This window comes from Lampetra planeri, chromosome 50 (assembly GCF_965212315.1).
Source record: "Lampetra planeri chromosome 50, kcLamPlan1.2.h2, whole genome shotgun sequence".
Lineage (NCBI taxonomy): Eukaryota > Metazoa > Chordata > Hyperoartia > Petromyzontiformes > Petromyzontidae > Lampetra > Lampetra planeri.
In genome coordinates, this window is record NC_136156.1 from 5,144,896 (window position 1) to 5,161,260 (window position 16,365).

Genomic DNA, 16,365 nt, shown 5'->3' on the forward strand with positions numbered 1-16,365 from the left:
TTGGGAGTAAAGTCGGGTTGGTGGGGCGGTGCAGGGGCACTTTAAATACACGCGTGGACGTGGAGCAGGCCGCGGTTCAAGGGCGCGCAGATGACGATCGGGTTAACCCGGGACGCGAAGCACACAGGGGAGGGGTGTGGGCTGGGGGGGGGGTATGATAGAAGGGGTGATTTGGCGTGGGGGAATATGATTGGGGGGGGTGGGGCTGTATGACGGTAGGGGGGATGTGGGGTGGTATTGGGGGGGTTGGTATGATGAGAGGTATGGTGTGGGTCGTAGATCCAGGCGAGATGGAGCACCCGTCCCATTGTGTGGATTAAAAGTGGTCCAATCACGATTACTGTGGTTTTGTTATTTTAACCACTTAATCCGTGGGTTTTATTTTACATAGTTTCTTGCATTAATGTAGTTTTTTTTAAAGCTGTCCTTGATTGTATTAATATGGAATAAATGTAGACGGTTTTTTTTTTAATTTCACGCGGAATTTGTCTGCTTAATGTAGTTTTAAGCAGAGCTTTGTAAAGTATTCAGAAGCTATGAGTTTTAACGACATTGTATATACAAAGCGCCAAATAATCATTAGTCCTCGTTGTGGAGAATGTTAATAACGAAATTAACAAACTTAATGTTTACAGATCCCATCAGCTACATGGCCTTCTGGGATGCAGCGTCGATTCAATACAAGAGACATTCAGTGTCTGGCTTGCTTGCATCAATGCTGGTGAATTACCAAATGGTTAATCTAAAACTATTTAAAAATAAAATAATAAACTTTTTATTTTTATTTTACCAGGTAAGGCCCACTGAGCCATAGATCTCTGTGTTAGAAGCGACCTGGCCACAAATGGTAGCCGAATGAAGGTGCTTATTGCGTGGAAATTTACAGCAGCCAGATTCTCTAAACACACGTAGTAGATTACTGCCAAATGTGGAGGGGAAAAACTGGAGGGACCCGGAGGAAAATCCACTCCGGGAGAGAGACACGCAAACTCCAAATATACAGGTGTCAGGGTCGGGATCGAACCCACAACCTCCTGTATACCAGGCGAGGTAGTTAACATCTCGCCACCATGGCATGTAGCACAGAGTCCTCTCTGTTCGATATGGGTCCGAGTTGAAAGCAAAACTCCAAAATAATCATAAGCGTCGTTTCGGAAAATATAAGTAATAAAATAACTCCTATTCCTATAGTGATCTCCTCTGTTCTCATGACATCACCGCGTGCTCTGTGACTTTGAATATTTTTCGCTGTCTCTGACGTCACAGGACTGCTCTTTGTGACGTCACAGCACTCTGTGCTCGTGGACTGCACACCGAGGGCGTAACGCGTTCTGATCTCTTTGCAACATCACGGGCATGCTCTGCGAAATCTCTCCAACACCCACCCCCCTCCCTTCGTCAGCTGGAATGTGCCAAGCCACTCAACAGGTTCCTTCGGCCGACACCAGAAATTCAGTTTCGGTCGGCCTCTACTGTGACACTGCTTGGCCCACACGAGAGACGGCTGCCTTCTTCATGGCCTCGTCTCAACCACCAGTGTCAGACCGGAGAACAACGCCAAAAAGACGAACAGCACAACGCGGCAAGCGGCGCGTATAAGCGAGATGCTTTTTTTTCTTTGTTATTGTTTTTATTTTATTTTTTTTACCCGGTAGTAACAGCAAAAAAAAACACATTTTATACCACCATAGGGAAACTCGCACGGACACTTCCACGCCGTTCACCGCGCGACCCGAGGAATCATCGCGGGAAATGATCCAACGGAGGAAGGCATTGCACACACGTGAAAGGGAGAAACGTTAACAGGACACAGTGGTGCACAAGACAAGACTCGATGTATACCGTGGCTCCAGAGCCTTCGGCAATGTCACAGAAATCCTAAGAATCCTTACGGGTGCCGTTTTTGTTGCCTAGGATGTTCGGCAAGAAAGCCCTCCCGAGTCTCAGGGACATTTCACCGAACTCCCGAACATCTTTTTGGGGTTCTTCAGACGTTACCCCCCAAAAACATTCCTAAATTGTGGTAACGTGGCCTTGAAGAGCGTTAGAAAATGCCAAAAGGCACAACTGGGATGTGAGAGTGAAACAGTGAACTTAAAGTAAAACAATACATTTGTGTTTCGATTTAAAGCTTTCGTGAATGCAGGGATTCATCTTCTTGGTTCTTTCGGTAAAGTCACGTAGAATGGAAATAATAAAATAATAAAAATCAAATATAATAAAATAATTCTCACGACGTTTCGGCCACAACGCAAGCAGCCGTCCTCAGGCTTTACCGAAAGAACCAAGAAGATTAATACATTTGTGTTTAATCTTTTTTAAATCAGCAAAAAATCAGGAATCATGGGAAATGAATGCTGCACGGCATTGAATGTACGCATGTAGATTGAACGCTGCTGCTCCTGCTGTGAATGTGCAGCAGCAGCAGGACTACGATGATGATGTATGAATGTAGAACTTCTTTCGCACCGTACGTAGCCAACCGTGCTAATCGGAGGTGACTGTGAATTAAAGAGAGGAAGAGACCTTTGGCGCGAAGACTGAACCTTGAAGCCCTTTCCTCCCAACAACGTGGTACTCTATTTTACCGACCTTGAGATGATGATGATGATGGACTGCATCAATACCCAGCGCTGGAGACTGACCTGGCCCACTCTACAATGGCGAGTGGCGAGCTCTGACCGCAGCCAATCACGGGGCTGCAAACAGCCGAGCGGGGAGCGCAAAGTCGTCGCTGCTACGGCATCGCGAAATATGAACAGGGCTCGCAATCGGCGCTGGACCTGCAAAACGCGTGACCGCGATCGGATTAACCAAGAGCTGGTAGGTTCGGTTAACCATCGCTCCCCACTGTCATTGCGTCACTAAGTTTCACGATTACTTTTCACAAATAACAATGCGAAACGATTCGACGATTCCAATGGGGAAGTGATGAGAGTTAGCAGCTTGGGGGCTGAAGCAGCGAAGCATCGGCCCGACATTCACAGATTGGAACCCCTTCACCCCAGCGGTCCGCCCTGTCGACTGCCCGCCCCCCCTGTTGAAGTCCAGGCTCAACAGCGGTCGTCTCTCTGCCCGTGACCGACTGCCTCTCTCCCTGCCTCTCAACTTAGCCTCACCATCCGCGCGTGCAGCGCCTTCGCGATGCGGTCGCATGGTACCGACGACACGGGGCACGGAGCGGCAGGTCATTGCACGTCGCGATTATTTTCCACGGGTTCAACGAATGGGCCCAACGCGAGTTCGTTTGAAGCGATCGTAAAAGTCTTTCAAATGAAGCGGCATATTTAAGATGTTTTGTCGGTTTTCCTTCCCCCCGCAAGAAGTCACCCCCCGCCTAACACTGCTCAGAGCAATGATAAATTAAAATTGTTCAACCTGCACCACGGAGGCCTCGGAATCCAGCCTCCTGCTTTGCGTGACCGTTGAGCGCAGTGTGAAAGGGTCGGACTTAGGCGGGCGAGACGTCCCCCCACCCCCCGCACCCTCCCCCCACGATCCTGAGAACGGCGGAGATCCGAGGGCTTTGCCCCGACCCCCCCCCCTCCACCCCTCCCGCATCCCGGTCGCTCAATAGGCCATGAGCTTGCGGACTCCTTCGAAGCAGCGCCACTTGTCGGGGATGTAGAAGACCTCGTGGATGTGGGAGAAGGGCGTGTCGAAGCCACACACGCGGTGCACGGGCGCCTCCATGTTCAGGAAGCATTGCTCCTGCACACGGGCGCACATGCGAGCAGAGACACGCACACGCACGCACAGACAAGCACGCAGAGACACGCACACACACGCGAGCAGAGACACGCACACGCACGCACAGACACGCACACACACGCACGCAGAGACACGCACACGCACGCACAGACAAGCACGCAGAGACACGCACACACACGCAGAGACACGCACACACACGCAGAGACATGCACACGCAAGCAGAGACACGCACACACACGCAGAGACACGCACACACACGCAGAGACATGCACACGCAAGCAGAGACACGCACACACACGCAGAGACACGCACACACACGCACGCAGAGACACGCAATGACACGCGCACACACATACACACAAGCAGAGACACGCACACGCGCAGAGACGTGCACACGTACACGCGCAGACACACACACACACACATGCGCAGACAAGCACACGCACACGTTCACAAACGCAGACACGTACACACGTACGCAAATGTATGCACGCACACACAAAGAAAAGACAAAGATCCCCCATATAGCATGAACAGACTGTTGGCGCAAGAGCTGGTAGCGAGTAGCACCTCTAATAGCCGGCACGGCACATGAAGGGGCGGATAGACAGCTCCACGCCCGACCGCCTTTGTCTCCCTTGTGGCGATGCTGACTACACCGCACCAGGTACTCATTTAAGACCGAGTCGACCTGGGGGAGGCCGAGGACCTGTTCAAATAATCGTCACCGGTGTTTGTGGCCGTGAGCGGGAATCGAACTCGGGTCGCCGGGTTCGTAGCGCAGCGCGCTGACCGCTGACCGCTGACCGCTACCGGCTCCCTCCGCACAGCAGCCGCCAGTCGGTGATGTCACCGCGCACGCTCGTGCCGCGTGCCTTCACGTTTTCCCCAGCGCTTAGCAAACAACCAGGGCGCTCAGTAAAACGACACGGGAGTTAATCTAGCATGAAGACAATTGGTCACCCTTGTTGAAAACGGAACTTTTAGCTTCAACGTCCATCCTTGGGTGGTAGCAAACACACGACTTGCAGAATATTTATTTACAGTGGAGAAATCTGATGAGCTGTAAAGCTCTTTGTCACAGATGTTCAGACTCTGTGGTCACCCGTCGGAGGCCTAGAGTGGCGTAGTGGTGAACATCTCCTCCTTAAGAGTGGAGAGGGGGTGGAGGAGGGAGGATGAGGGGGGGGGGGGGGGAGAAGGTGGGGGTCACCCCCCCACCCCACCCATCTCGTGCTGGCGGGAGCCGCCTAACTCGATACGGCGCCAAATATTCCAAAAGCAGCACAGACGGGCATCAGCGATAATTGTGCTTCCACAACAATAATTATGGCAAATCGCCTGATGGAGCCGGTTGCAATCACCCAGAGAAACGTCGTAGTCAAATCGTAAATGCCGTCGGTTTACTCTCCAACACACCGGTGTGCTGAAGCAGTAACTAATTGCCACGTTTTGTTGACGTGGCCAACCTCGACTAACTGGTTGTGTCGGGTGGCGGTGGGTTAACGACGCGTTTACGTTCACGCGATCTAACCCCCCAAAAAAATACCTCTATTGTTTACAAATTCCCCATGAACGGAATGAGCGTGTCACGATCTCGCACGGCCTCGTGTGCTGCCCGCGTCGTCCCTTTGACCGCATCCTGCTGGGCCCAAGGGGACCACGTGCCACTTCCTCGTCAGCTACCAACGGCGCCCATTCCCCGGCCACGTCCGCTTCCTCCGCCAAGGACTCCCCCCCCCCCCCGCTCCCAACGGCGACTTTCGCGTCTCTCGTCGATCGCTCGCCGCCCGCGTTGCTTTCACTCTCAGCGTTAATGCGCGCTCTCGGTGAACGGCAGGCCGGGTCACTCTGGTGGGCTTCGTCATGGCCGTTGTCGGACACACTGAGCCAGCAAAGATTGGGATCTTGGGTTTGAGCGCTGGGTCTGGGTGTCTCAGGCGGTTCACAATGTCCATGGCAGACACGCAAAGCCAGGACAACTCAGGTCCTGGGTTTGAGCCCTGGGTCTGGGTGTCTCTCTGTCTCTCAGGGGGTTCATAATGGCCGTGTCAGACACACTGAGCTAGGACAGCTGAGGACCTGGGTCTGGGTGTCTCTCTGTCTCTGAGGGGGTTCATAATGGCCGTGTCAGACACACTGCGCCTCCCAACAAATCCTCCTCATCACAACGACGCGACCGCCACAGCAAGCGCTGGCTGCCGTACTGATCACTTGGGGACTCGTTAAGTAGCTATACCACGTGAACAAACGTGACTTAAAGTTCAACTAACTATGACAACATTTAGGTTACTTTAGGGATTTGGGGGGTTGGGGGGGACGGGACAAAGTTTTACGTTTTCGAAAACTATTTTGTTTCTAACCCAGTTAAATTCCTGTCCAGTAAGATCCACCTTCTGCTCGATAAAGCAGGTTTTTAATTAACACTATAGCGTTAATTATTAATAAGTAAGCCAGCACACACACATACACCGATTCCATAGACAAAGATCCCCGTATAGCCTGAATAGACTGTAGGGGCAAGTGCTGTTAAGCGAGCACCTATGAAGGCCGGCACGGCACACGAGGGGGTGGGTGGCCAACACCACGCCCGGCCGCCTTTGTCTCCCCAGTGGTGATGTTTACACACCGCACCAGATACTGATTTAAGGCCGAGTCGACCTAGGGGTGGGCGAGGCCTAGGAATGCTTCGGACGTCAGTCGCCACTGCTGCCATCCCTAGGTAGGAATCGAATCCGGGTCGCCGGCCCTTGGCAGCGCAGTTCGCGAACCGCTGTGCCACCGTTCCCCCCGCACCATCGTTAGAATCGCCCGCCAACTCAGCGCATCCGAGCTAAAATAAAACACCGTGTTAACGCTTTTAAAATTAAAATAACACCGTTTCTGAGCGAGGTGGATGTTAACGCGTGTGACTCAATCTCATTCACAGTTAACTTATTAACGGCGGTTCGTGAGCTCACCCCCCACCTCCCCCCTCGCCCCCCCCCCCCCAGCCCCTCCCCCCCCACAACTATCATCTCACTCCACGCACTCCCTACCTCTTCCACGCGTACATCCCTCCACTCCCATCCACGCACTCCCCTACCTATCCCCTCTCATCTCAGCAGCGGTCATCCTACAGGGAGACGGGTCCCCACCACGGGAACGTGGAATGTCCGGCACAGGCTCAGGAAGGTCCGGCGGTGCGCTGTGGTCCGCGCGGTAGCTGCTGTCGATCGCGGTGCGGCTCTGCCACCTCGTGGTCACCACCAAGGTATGCGGAATTTCTTCCGTGTGTGTGTGTGTACGTGGAATATGAACATGTACGCGTGTAGAAATTCTTGAACATGCATCTGGAACACCTGTGTGGAGCTTTATACAATACAGGTTCCGCTCGCTCTATGCGGGTCGGGTTTCCGGTCCCGCGCTGTGGTCTATGGGTCTCTCTATGCAACTCCGTGGATCTCTACGCAGCTCCGTGCGTGTCTGTGATCTCCCAGTGACTGCCGCCACTGTGACGGAGCTGCTCGTCTCAACGGGGGGGGGGGGGCCTTTGTCAGCTGACGTAACGAAGCCCGAGTCCAGCGACGATGTCGCCGCTCGTCACCGCGGAGGGACGTGGGGATGGCGTGGGGGGGGAGGGGGGGCACGGGTGGCACCGCTCACCTGCACCGTGGTGGCGATCTCCGCCGCGAATCCGCTGGTGTATGGAGCCTCGTGCGCCACGAGCAGCCGGCCCGTCTTCACCACGGACTGCGGGGACACGCGGCGCGCCCTCACCACACCGTGCCGCCGTCGCTACCGCTCGCCCGCTACCGTGAGGGCTGGCAAGCAGCATCTCTCAAATTCTCACCGCCGCCACCACCAACGCCACCGCCACCACCACCACCACCAACGCCATCAGGCTGGGGGTTTGCCCCTTAATCGCGACGTTTCACACGTGTCAAACGCACGGCGCTGTTGTTCAATCCACTGGCGGATGACAGGACCTCCCATGCCGATGCCGCTCGCGAGGCTGGTTTGACCATACTTCACCACGCTGCCCGATGCGTTGGTGACGGCAGGCAGGCGGACGCGGGAGCGTAGCAGTCGAGCGCAACGGACTCTGCCACTCTGCTGCCAAGCACGCGGCCGACCAGCGGCAGCCTGCGGCAAGCGGTCCGTCCGCTGCGGTTACCCACCGCTTAGCTCGGTGCGTCCCCCCCCCCCCCGTCTCAGCGAGGTCCCCTACCTTGCACACGGTGGCCATGTCCCAGGGCAGGATGGTCTGCAGGTCGATGAGTTCACACGACACGCCGAGCTTCTCCTGGGCCAGGGCGGCCACCTCCCGCAGCACGTGAACCTGCACGACGACGCACGGGTCACCCCCGGGACTACGCGCTCACGCACGCACGCGGCGCTGTGCTGAAGGCGGTGACGGCGCGTCGTTCCTCGCGGGGCGACACGCCCGCTTCTCCTGCACGCCCCGCTCACCTGCGTGCCCCAGCCGAGCAGCGTGATGTCGCTGCCCTCCTGCAGCACCTCGGCCTGGGACAGCGGCAGCTCGTAGTGCCCCACCGGCACCTGCTCCACTGCCCACGGCAACAACAACAACATCACCAAAGACAAAGAGACACAGATCCCCTGTATAGGCAACGATTCCGCTGGCGGGTTGCTGCTGGGAGAAGGGGTACAAGCGCCTGCAGGTCCCTGTTGGTACAGATGATGGTGGTGACGGAGCTGGTGATGTGGGGGGGGGGGTGATGTTATTCATTCATTTAGAAAAGCCTCATTGAGCCTCAAGACTCGTTCTCAGGAGGGTCCTGCATTGTGGCGTTTGACCAATTCCTTTCGGAATTATTAATATATATACAAAGACAAAGATCCCCCGGGTAGCCTTAACAGACTGTTGGGGCCAGCAACGGCACACGAGGTGAGTGGGTGGGTGGTGAGCTCCACGCATGGCAAATCTTTGTCTCTCTAGCGGCGATGTTAATGCACACCGCACCTGTTCTTTAAAACGAATTTCTTGTATTTAGTTTGTTGCCCCTCGCCCGCACCTCCGATGACACTCGCTCTACGTGGCTTACAAGTACGGGGAGGGGGGGTGGGGAGGGATGGGGGGCGTGGTGAGCCTCCGTGTCTCTCTCTCTCTCTCACTCTCCCGGGAACCGGGCCACTCACCTGCGGCTCGGTACAGAACCTTCGGCTCAAAGAAGATGCACGGGTTCTGGTCGTTGATGCAGGACAGCAGCAGCCCCTTGGCTTGAATGGGCCCCCTCGGAATAACCACCTGTAGAAGACAACGACAAAGATCCCCTGTATAGCCTTACCAGACTTTTGGGCCAATTACTGTTAGCGAGTAGCACCTATTAATGCAGGCAGGGCACACGAGGGGGTGGTTGGCCAGCACCACACCCCGCCACCTTTGTCTTCCTAGGGCCGATGTTCTACACACTGCATCGGGTCCTCGTATGAGGCCGAGTCAACCTAGGGCAGGCCCGTGACCGGTTTGGATAATCGTCACTGGTGTTGGCCGTGAGCGGGATTCGAACTGTGAACAGGTAGCCGAGGAATCTGAGAGCAGGATCGGCAACTGAGAGGGTGTGCAGCCTCGTGGGCGTGTAGCTGAGAGGGCAGCCGAGTGGGTAGGCGGGTGGGTGGGCATGCAGCCTAGCGGACGTGTAGCTGAGAGGGCAGCATCGTGGACGTGTAGCTGAGAGGGCAGCCGAGTGGGCATGTAGCTGAGAGGGCAGCTGAGTGGGTGGGCATCCCAGAGGATAGCCTGGCGTGCAGGTGGGCGAGCAGCCGAGAGGGTAGCCGAGTGGGTGTGTAGCTGGGAGGGCGGCCGAGTGGGTGTATCGCTGAGAGGGTAGCCGAGTGGGTAGGCGGGTGGGTGGGCATGCAGCCAAGTGGGCGTGTAGCTGAGAGGGCAGCCGAGTGGGTGGGCATCCCAGAGGATAGCCTGGTGTGCAGGTGGGCGAGCAGCCGAGAGGGTAGCCAAGTGGGTGTGTTGCTGAGAGGGCAGCCGAGTGGGTAGGCGGGTGGGTGGGCATGCAGCCAAGTGGGCGTGTAGCTGAGAGGGCAGCCAAGTGGGCGTGTAGCTGAGAGGGCAGCCGAGTGGGCGTGTAGCTGAGAGGGCAGCCGAGTGGGTGTGCATCCCAGAGGATAGCCTGGTGTGCAGGTGGGCATGCAGCTGAGAGGGTAGCCGAGTGGGTGTGTCTCTGAGAGGATAGCCGAGTGGGTAGGCGGGTGGGTGGTCATGCAGCCAAGTGGGCGTGCAACCGAGAGGGTAGCCGAGTGGGTGTGTAGCTGGGAGGGCAGCCAAGTTGGTGTGCATCCGAGAGGGTAGGCTGGGGTGCAGGTGCAGCCGAGAGTGTAGCCGAGTGGGTGTGTAGCTGAGAGGTTAGTCAGTGGGTAGGCGTGCGGGTGGGCATGTACCCAAGTGGGCGTGCAGCCGAGAGGGCGTGCAGCCGAGTGCACGTGTAGCTGAGAGGGCAGCCGAGCGGATAGGTGTGCGGGTGGGCGTGCGGGCGACCTTGATCCCGGGCACGTGAGCGAAGAAGGCCTCGGGGCTCTGCGAGTGGTAGAGCGCGCCGTGGCCCACGCACCCCCACGGCGCACGCACCGTGAGCCCCCCGCAGTTGAACATGTTCCCCGAGCGGTAGCGGTACTTGGCGGCCTCGTTCACGATCTTCGGCGGGGGGTGCGGGGAGGGCGGGGGGGTAAATCAATCATCGCCGTAGTCGTCGTCATCATCGCTCACATCCCTCTCAACACCCGCCGTCATCCGTTTACATCGTCGCCAATCGGAGGCAGGCGGATTGTTGCATCGCGTGACCGTGAGAGATGCCCCAACTCCGGCAGGCTCCCATTCATCTCTTTGGCCACCAGGCCTGCCCCCACGCTCGTTACGCTACTGGCCGGATCTCGTGCATGCGCCACCACCACGACAACCCCCCCCCCCCCCCCCCCCCCCCCATATAGCCTTAACAGACTGTTGGGACAAGTGCTGTTAGCGAGCAGCGGCACGGCAAACGAGGGGGTGGGTGGCCGACACCACGCTCGGCCACCCACCGCAACAACAACCGCCATTCGCCACGAACACACGCGCGCACACAAATGCTGCGAGAGCCGTGCCCATGCTCGCCTGGTCAAACGCCGGGTAGATGTAGTCGGCAAACTGGATTTCAGCGATGGCGGTAGCTCCGGTGACGGCCATGCCGATGGCGAAGCCCACGATGCCTTGCTCACACAGCGGCGTGTTGAAGACGCGGTCCTTGCCTGCAAAGCGCCGCGAAGACTTCATACAAAATATATAAACTCGTTTATTGAAATAGACTCAACGCTTCGCTCAGTGACACTGTGTTTGTGGCCTTGAAAGAAGAAATCTTCATATAAGAGGCGACGTTTCAGGCAATGGCCCTATTTCGAAGTACGTGATTTTTTTTTCAACGTGTTATGAAGAAGGGCCATTGGCCGAAACGTCATTTATTTATATATCGTTTTCATCATTTAAGGCCACACAGTGTTATTGAGGAATGTGTTGTGTTCAACAGTCGGCTGAACCACGTCACGGCCGATTTCTGTCGCTCGGCTGGTGCTCTTGTTAGCTGTGCTTGTGCACCACTGCCAACGCAGGAGCGCCGAATATTTATTTCTGTATCGAAATATTCCACCTGGAGGATCTCTTGAGCGGGAGCGTCTAAGTGATGACGCGCGTACGACTCCAAGAGTGGTGGGGCGGGATCAGGGTTTTGGTCGGGGTTGAGGGCGGGGTCAGGGTCGAGGGTGGGGTTGGAGGTGGGGTCGAGGGTGGAGTCAGGGTTGAGGGTGGGGTCGAGGGTGGGGTTGGGGGTGTAGTCGAGGGTGGGGTCGGGGTTGGGGTCGAGGGTGTGGTCAGTGTTGGGGGTGGGTCGAGGGTGGGGTCAGGGTTAGGGGTGGGGTTGGCGGTGTGGTTGAGGGTGGGGTCGAGGGCGGGGTCGAGGGCGGGGTCAAGGTTTGGGGTGGGGTCGAGAGCGGGGTCGAGGGTGGGGTCAGGGTTTGGGGTGGGGTCGAGGGCGGGGTCAGGGTTGGGAGCGGGGTCGAGGGCGGGGTTGGCGGTGGGGTTGAGGGCGGGGTCAGGGTTGGCGGTGGGGTTGAGGGCGGGGTCAGGGTTGAGGGCAGGGTCAAGAGCAGGGTTGGGGGCAGAGTCCAGGGCAGCAGCAGAGTTGGGGGCGGGGCCAAACCCTCACCGTATTTGTCGAGAAGCCCGACTGTGCAGCGGAACACTCCTCCAAACGAGACGTCCTCTCCAAACACCACTGGGAGCACGGACAAAGACAAAGTTCCCCCGCATCGTCTGAACAGACTCTTGGGGAAAGTGCTGTTGGCCAGTAGCGTCTATGAAGGCCAAAACGGCACTCGAAGGGGGTGGGTGGCCAGCACCGCGCCCGGCCGCCTTCGTCTACCGAGTAGTGATGATGTTCACACACCGCACCAGGTACTCATTTAAGGCTGAGTCGATCTAGGGGGGCTTGGGAGCAATTCAGCTAATCGCAACTGGTGTTGGCCGTGAGCGGGAATCGCTGGGCTCATAGTGCAGCCCTCTGCCACCGTTCTCCCACGACATGAGACAAAAGTTGCATGGCAAATGGTATTTAGGGTTTAACATAACTCCCAAAATCCACAGAAATAGGTTCACAAACCTACTTGCCGCAGTGGCATCTCGTGGCTGCGAGGGGGTGCGCCACCAGCAAGCCCAGGGCTGCACAACCCCACCTGGAAACCTACTTGCTGCCCTGCACCGCTGTGGAGTGCTTACCGGCAGATGCGTCGTTGGCAAGAGAGTCATCGATGGCACTGTTTATGGATTGGAAAAGATTCATCTTCTGAGTTTCTCCTGCAAAACAGAGGTAAATAAAGTGAGAGACACAGGTGGCAAGGAATGCATGGTGCCATCACATCGCAGTTGTTCCGTGCCAGCGTGTGGGTTTCGCAGTGGCGAGATGTTAACTCCCTCGCCTGGTATACAGGAGGTCGTGGGTTAGATCCTTACCCCGAAGCCTGTATATTTGGATGTCTCTCCCCCCATGGTCGTGTGGATTTTTCTCCGGGCCCTCCGGTTTTTCCCTCCACATTTGTAAACATGCGTTTAGAGTATTTGGCTGCTATAAGTATCCACGTGACATGCCACTTCGTTGAGCAATCATTTGTTATCGCCAGGTCACTTCTAAAAAAGAGCTATATAGCTCAGCGGGTCTTACCTGGTAAAATAAAAAATAGATTGGTTTAGTTTTGTAGTTTATACATCATCCTGACCTCTGCTCCGATCGAGCAGAGAGCATCTGGTAAAGGGAAAAAGGGGCGGACGTAGCTGCTGGAAATGTTTACACAGAGAAGCGAGCCTGTGGCTGGCAGCGATGGAAACAAACATGGCACGCGGTCAATTTGTCCCGTCAAGGTCAGCAGCCCATCGTGAAATGCAGCAGAAAAATAAAAATACCACGAGGGCGGTTTCACATAGTTGGACGCACGGTTCGTACAAATTAAAGACACCAGCAACCGTTAGCATGATCTCGAAGAGGATGTTTACTGGGGAAACCAATTAGCGCCGTGATGCAGATACAAATCGTATACGAATAGGTTTTACCCTTTCTGCCAATTAAACAGAGACTATAATGCTCTGATACGTGCATCGCCTTTATACTGTTCGCATTTTGGCGTTCTTGGTCTAACACTGATTGAGACTAGGCCCGAAAGAAGGCTGTCTCTGGTGTGGACCAATCAGTTTCAAAGGCAATGCATCATCATATACTACCAGAGCATGTTTTTGGTTTGCAAGGTCACCACAAGTAAGTTTGGTTAATGCAGACATGATTCCTTGCAAAAGGTTTCTGTTTAGTGTTTGAACATCTTAACACAGCTGTTTTATTGCCAGAAAGGGGAAAACCTATTCTTAGAATTGGCTACAAATGCGTTTGTTCATCTTTTCTGATACGGGAGAAACGCTCGCGAAATACCGTACTGAAAAGTGACTTTTTCACCGATGCTGGGACAGTGATGGGGCGAACGATTTTATTTATTTTTCCAAACCAGTGGCCTACTCCATAAACCAGCCATGTTTACTAAAACTATGATTACCTTCAAAATGACACCCACGTGTATTGCATTTCTTTATTGTAGTTGACCGTGACGTTAACTCGCTTGTGCACATGCCGACAGAGGGGGCACATTTCACGAGCCACGCGCACGTGACTGTCCATCCGTTCCTCCCAGCCAGCCAGAAAAACTTGTATCCTTAAATACAGCCCCCTGTCTCTCTCCACCTTCCTCTTGCCTTCTCTGTACCGTATAACACAACGTATTTCGATGTCTCGCTCTGTCCGTTTCTCAATTCCTCTCTCTCCGCTGCACCTCACCCACTTCCCCTCGCCCGATCTCCCGAAAACGGTGCTCTTGAATGCAAGGCCCGCGGGCCACTGACGGTCCCTGGGTTGGCCTTTAGTGCGGCCCCTGACGCACTCCATTATCCTGCTGCTGTCAAAACCCCCTAATGGTTTCACATCTGTGGCAGGCCCTCACACTGACGACGCCTATCCTGTCAACCCCTTATCAGCGCCCTACCTGATTACAGACCAATTCAGACCTTACTGGTCACCCCGTGCCCTTATAAATCTCAACGTTCATCCTACAAAGTCCCATCACGAGGGAGAGAAACACAAAGATAGTTTTTTTTCCCGTGTTTAAACGGCTGTATGCCGTACGCACCTGCAAACGCAATTCCCCTGTACAAGAATCCAGTGTTTAAGCGTATGGGTTCAGGGGTATGGATGATGTCATCTCGGCGAAAGTGTGGGCCTCCCCCCCCCGCTTCGAAAAATGAGTGAAGAACACTGGAATACAGTGCCTGATTAAGCTCATGCAGGGACTACAGCATGTTATAACGGGGCCCTAAATTTAAAAAAGCACGTAAATATTAAAGCACACATTTTTTTACTTGCATAGTAAAGTAATTGTATTTACTAATTCGCTATACAGCCAGATAATACGACAAATCGCTAACCTTAAACGCCCAGTCGTTCATAAAAGTTGAAGGCAGTATAGTACTATAGTAATAGAGCAAGTGCAGAATCACTGAACCGGAATTGATAGCTTGAAGGCATTTAGCGCGGGGCACTTTAAAGTGCGGGGCCCGTAGCTACATATCTGCTACTTTTGCTACTGGGATAATCCGGCACTGCAGTCTGTGACAGTGACGCTTACATCAGCCTCGATACCAGATACTCATCCGTCTCATCGCCTATCGACTTGAAGCGTTTTGACGCCGCGAAGGTTGCGTGACGTCAAAACGCCCCCAACCACCACCCCCGCCCGCAATTAAAAAGATCTCGATGACGTCACAACGCACCTGTCAACCCGTGCCGCGCCGTGACGTCACGCCGCCGCTAACCTTTCGAGTCGAAGGAGAGTTGCGGGGTGCGTGGGGGGGGGGGCGTGGGGGGGGGGGTGCGTGGGGGAGGGTTCGTGGGGGAGGGTGCGTGCGTGGGGGGAGGGTGCGTGGGGAGGGTGCGTGGGGGGGGGTGCGTGAGGGGGGGGTGCGTGGGGGGAGGGTGCGTGGGGAGGGTGCGTGGGGGGGGGGGGGTGCGTGGGGGGGGGTGCGTGGGGGGGGTGCGTGGGGGAGGGTGCGTGGGGAGGGTGCGTGGGGGGGGGGTGCGTGGGGGGGGTGCGTGGGGAGGGTGCGTGGGGGGGGGGGGTGCGTGGGGGGGGGTGCGTGGGGGGGGTGCGTGGGGGAGGGTGCGTGGGGAGGGTGCGTGGGGGGGGGGTGCGTGGGGGGGGTGCGTGGGGGGGGTGCGTGGGGAGGGTGCGTGGGGGGGGGTGCGTGGGGGGGGTGCGTGGGGGGGGGTTCGTGGGGGAGGGTGCGTGGGGAGGGTGCGTGGGGGGGGGGTTCATGGGGGGGGGGTTCGTGGGGGGGGGCAGCAACAACAGCGCCCAGCCCGCGTTTGCTCCACAGCGCAGCAGCGAGACGCGACACCTAGACCCCCCCCCCCCGAACCCGCCGTGCGCTCACCGTACTGCGTGGGCGCAGGGTCCGCCACGAACGTGAAGTGAGCGGCGCCTCTGCGCGACCCGCACGAGGCCGAGACGACGGCGGCGGCCCCGCGGCGCGTAGCCCCGCAGAGACTCGCCGATGACCGCAACGCGAACGCCAGAGCCGCCATCGTTTCGCGACTCCAACTCGCCCGCGTCGATTTTCTGAGTGACCCCACCTACCAAGCCCCTCTCGTCGATTCCTTCGTTGCCACGCGAGCGAGGGGAGGGAGGGATCGATCCACGATTACGAGGCTCGAATCCGCTGGGCTCGATTTGGTCTTCCGGTGTAGATGTGGGCGTGTTTTTTTTGATTGGTCGTCGTGCCACGCGTTCTTGGAAGAGGTGCTCGCGCTCACCGATGGAATCTTTCTCGCGGAGGAATCCGATGAGCGGTGAAGCTCTTTTTGACACATCATGTCCACTAAGGGGCGGTATCAGAAACTTACAACACACGATATGCGTGCAAAAGTAAATAAATCATCCACTATACAGGTTTTTTTGGGGGGTTAGATCGCGTAAATATATACATAATATTTCAAAACAAATAAAGCTAAATTGTGTTTTTCTTAGCAGGTAAAGCCGACTGAGCTATTAACTTGTTTTTCAGAAGCGACCTGGGCACCT

The 16,365-nt window shown here is 56.0% G+C and overlaps 1 protein-coding gene across 1 annotated transcript; it reads right to left on the minus strand.

Annotated features, from left to right (window-relative positions):
- Window positions 1–1,608: 1,608 nt before the first annotated feature.
- BCKDHB (branched chain keto acid dehydrogenase E1 subunit beta) lies at window positions 1,609–15,942 on the minus strand. Its single transcript, XM_078616449.1, has 10 exons — window positions 15,719–15,942; window positions 12,473–12,550; window positions 11,904–11,972; window positions 10,820–10,953; window positions 10,208–10,363; window positions 8,854–8,962; window positions 8,164–8,261; window positions 7,922–8,032; window positions 7,357–7,443; window positions 1,609–3,711 (listed from the first exon to the last, which is right to left on the minus strand). The coding sequence occupies exons 1-10, from the start codon at window positions 15,867–15,869 to the stop codon at window positions 3,571–3,573; spliced, it is 1,134 nt and encodes a 377-aa protein (XP_078472575.1). The 5' UTR covers window positions 15,870–15,942; the 3' UTR covers window positions 1,609–3,570.
- Window positions 15,943–16,365: the final 423 nt, after the last annotated feature.